The sequence below is a fragment of the Cucurbita pepo genome, chromosome 12 (genome assembly GCF_057944985.1).
Source record: "Cucurbita pepo subsp. pepo isolate OVF chromosome 12, ASM5794498v1, whole genome shotgun sequence".
Taxonomy (NCBI): domain Eukaryota; kingdom Viridiplantae; phylum Streptophyta; class Magnoliopsida; order Cucurbitales; family Cucurbitaceae; genus Cucurbita; species Cucurbita pepo.
The window spans coordinates 14,768,505-14,771,659 of NC_141809.1; the positions used below are offsets into that span (position 1 = coordinate 14,768,505).

At 43.1% G+C, this 3,155-nt stretch overlaps 1 protein-coding gene across 3 annotated transcripts; it reads left to right on the forward strand.

Annotated features, from left to right (window-relative positions):
- On the forward strand, positions 1-3,155 carry ABI3 (AP2/B3-like transcriptional factor family protein). Of its 3 annotated transcripts, none has more exons than XM_023692862.2 (7): positions 1-222; positions 458-2,043; positions 2,134-2,226; positions 2,370-2,470; positions 2,560-2,606; positions 2,692-2,768; positions 2,854-3,155. In XM_023692862.2, the coding sequence occupies exons 2-7, from the start codon at positions 460-462 to the stop codon at positions 3,001-3,003; spliced, it is 2,052 nt and encodes a 683-aa protein (XP_023548630.2). In that variant the 5' UTR covers positions 1-222; positions 458-459; the 3' UTR covers positions 3,004-3,155. The 3 variants fall into 3 exon arrangements, with proteins under 3 accessions (XP_023548630.2, XP_023548629.2, XP_023548628.2); XM_023692861.2 differs by having other exon boundaries at positions 1-176; XM_023692860.2 differs by lacking the exon at positions 1-222 and having other exon boundaries at positions 442-2,043.

Here is a 3,155-nt window from a genome sequence, read left to right on the forward strand (position 1 = left end):
CATAAACTACACCCACCTTCGCCTATCTTTTGTATTTTTCTTCAAAAAAACACAACAAAAACTGCCCCTTTCCCTCTCTGTCTCTCTCTGTCTCTCTCTGTCTCTCTCTTGAAAATTGATGGAACAAACCAGAAGCTGCACATGGGGGGCGTGGCTTTGACATGATTTAGCACCATGTGGGTATCCATGTTCTTCAATTTGTTTGGTAATTTTGTGTTAAAAGTAAGGAATCTTGAGATGGGTTTTGTTTATTTTTGCTTTTTGCTTCCTTAATTCGATACAAAATCGGTTCTTCTTCTTTTTTTTTTTTTCTTTTTTTTTTTTCTCTTTCCTTATCCATTGTGATCTGAAAATAAAAACGCGATCTTTTAATTATATCTGAAACCAACAGAGGATTTGAAGAAAAGGGTTTTTGAGGAAAAGATGAAAGAAGTTCATGATCTTGATTTGCATGCAGAAATGGATCAAACACAGATGTGGGTTCATGATCAAAATCAACAAGAACAACAACAACAACATCAAAATCATCAAATTTTTCTGTCGGATAATGATGATGATGCTTTGATGTTCTACTCTGATTTCCCTCCCTTGCCGGATTTTCCTTGCATGTCGTCTTCTTCGTCGTCTACTCCCGCTCCGGTCAAGCCCACCGTGTCGTTGTTGTCCTCGTCGTCGACTTCCTCCTCCTCCTCCGCCACTTCATGGGCAGTTTTGAAATCTGATGCTGATGAAATTGCTGAAGAAATCAGAATTAATGATGACAATTCCGCCGCCGCCGCCGCCGCCGCCGCCGTGTCGTCCCCTACGGCGGTGAAAACTGAGTTTAACGGCGGAGATTGTACGGATGACATGATGATGGAGACATTTGGATACATGGATTTACTTGAAGATAGCAATGAGTTTTTCGATCCGACGTGTATTTTTCAGAACGAACAACAACAACAACAACGAGACCCTTTGGAGGATTTGCAATTGGAAAGCTTTGAAGAAGTGGAAATGGAGGATTTGATGATGATGCATGGCGGTGAGAGTAATGATAATGGAGGAAAGCAAAACGTCGCCGCCGTCGCCGCCGCCGCGGCGGCGGCGGCGGAGGAGGAGGATTTGGCGAAGGTGTTTTTGGAGTGGCTTAGGAGTAATAGAGAGACGGTTTCTGCTGATGATTTGAGAAATGTTAGGATCAAAAAAGCTACTATTGAAAGCGCCGCCCGCCGCCTCGGCGGCAAGGAGGGAATGAAACAGCTTTTGAAGCTTGTTCTTGAATGGGTTCAAACCAATCATCTTCACAAGAGGAAATTCAAAGAGATCAATGAAAATGAAGCCAATTTGATAGGGTTTCAAAACCCTAATTCCTCCGGCCACCCCTGGATCCAAACACCGCCGCCATTACCACCTCCGCCGTTGTATTCTCCACCGATTCTTGGGTATGTCCAAGGTGGTGGTGGGGAAGCGTATGGCGGTGGCCGCGGTTATTCCGATCATTACCAATTACTTGACTCCTCATTGTCCTGGAGTAATAGTAATAGTAATAGTAATTTGCCGGGACAGTTCGGACTGCCCCCGTCGCATTTCAACTCGTTTGTTGATAATTTTGTGGCTGGACCGCCTTTGCCACCGCCGCAACCACAAGGTTTCGCGGCGGGGTACGGTAGGGGGCAGCAGTACCCTTATATGGGTCAGTATTTTCAAGGCCACGGTGGGGATAATGGTTTGGTTAGGTTGGATTCATCGGCGACAAAGGAGGCTCGAAAGAAGCGAATGGCAAGGCAGCGGAGATTCTCCGCTCACCACCGCCACAATCACGGTGGACACCACGGCAACCACCACCACCACGGCAACAGCCACCAAAATCAAATGAATCCTAATGCTTCAGATCATTGCAACATGGCTACAACTTCTCAGCCAAATGCTGGAAACTGGGTCTACTGGCCATCCTCCACAGATGTAGTTCCAGCCGACTCGCCGGTGCACGCTGTCAATCGGTCTAATTCTTCCCTGCAAAACCAGCCGTATCCTCCCCGGATCCAATCGGACCGACGACAGGTTGGATTTCCACACCATAGTTAAATTACAAGTTTAGTTCAGTTCGTCAAATAGATTTGATTTTGAACAATGTTGTCTCTTATCTCTTAGGGATGGAAACCAGAGAAAAATTTAAGGTTTCTTTTACAAAAAGTATTGAAGCAAAGCGATGTGGGAAATCTGGGGAGAATTGTATTGCCAAAGGTAAAAAAACACTGAATTTCCCTTTATAACTTAGTGTCGATCCATCAATCGATCAAATCAAGAACGGTATACCGTTTTCGAAACGAACAAGAACACGAACAAGAACACGAACACGAACTCATATTTTGTCGGGTTTGTTTCAGAAAGAAGCAGAAACCCATCTCCCAGAATTGGAGGCAAGAGATGGGATTTCCATAGCCATGGAAGACATTGGAACTTCAAGAGTTTGGAATATGCGTTATAGGTATTAAAATTTAATTATAAATTTTAATATTCAATAATTATTTTATTTATTTTTTAAATAAATTTAATTATTATTTTGTTAATTATTAGATATTGGCCAAACAACAAAAGCAGAATGTATCTCCTTGAAAATACAGGTGTGTATTTGAATGAATGAATGCTTAGATCATTTCTACTTTATGAAAGCCATTTATTAAGGTCAGTTTTTTATGCCATTTTCAGGCGACTTTGTGAGAGCCAATGGACTTCAAGAAGGAGACTTCATTGTCATCTACTCCGACGTCAAGTGCGGAAAATATGTAAGTTGACCCGGGGTCGGGTTTTTCGGGTTTGTATAATCGAGTGAGATCTTAAATCAAAAGATGTATGTATGTATATTTACAGATGATTCGAGGAGTGAAAGTACGGCAACCGGGGTCGAAACCCGATAGCAAGAGGGGAGGAAAATCGCAAAGAAGCCATTCGACTGCCGGTGTGAATGCCAACGGCTTGTCGTCTTCACCGCCGACCCCCGCCACCCCGAGGAGGCTCTGATGAAGCTGTGTTTTGATGTGTAGAAGATAAACAAATGTAGGTTGGTTGGATTTGATCCTGTTTGCATCAGCCTTTTGTGTTGAGATTTTTTTAAGACTGAGAGGGCATTGAGCACTGCATGAAGAACAGTCATACGTATATATATATATATA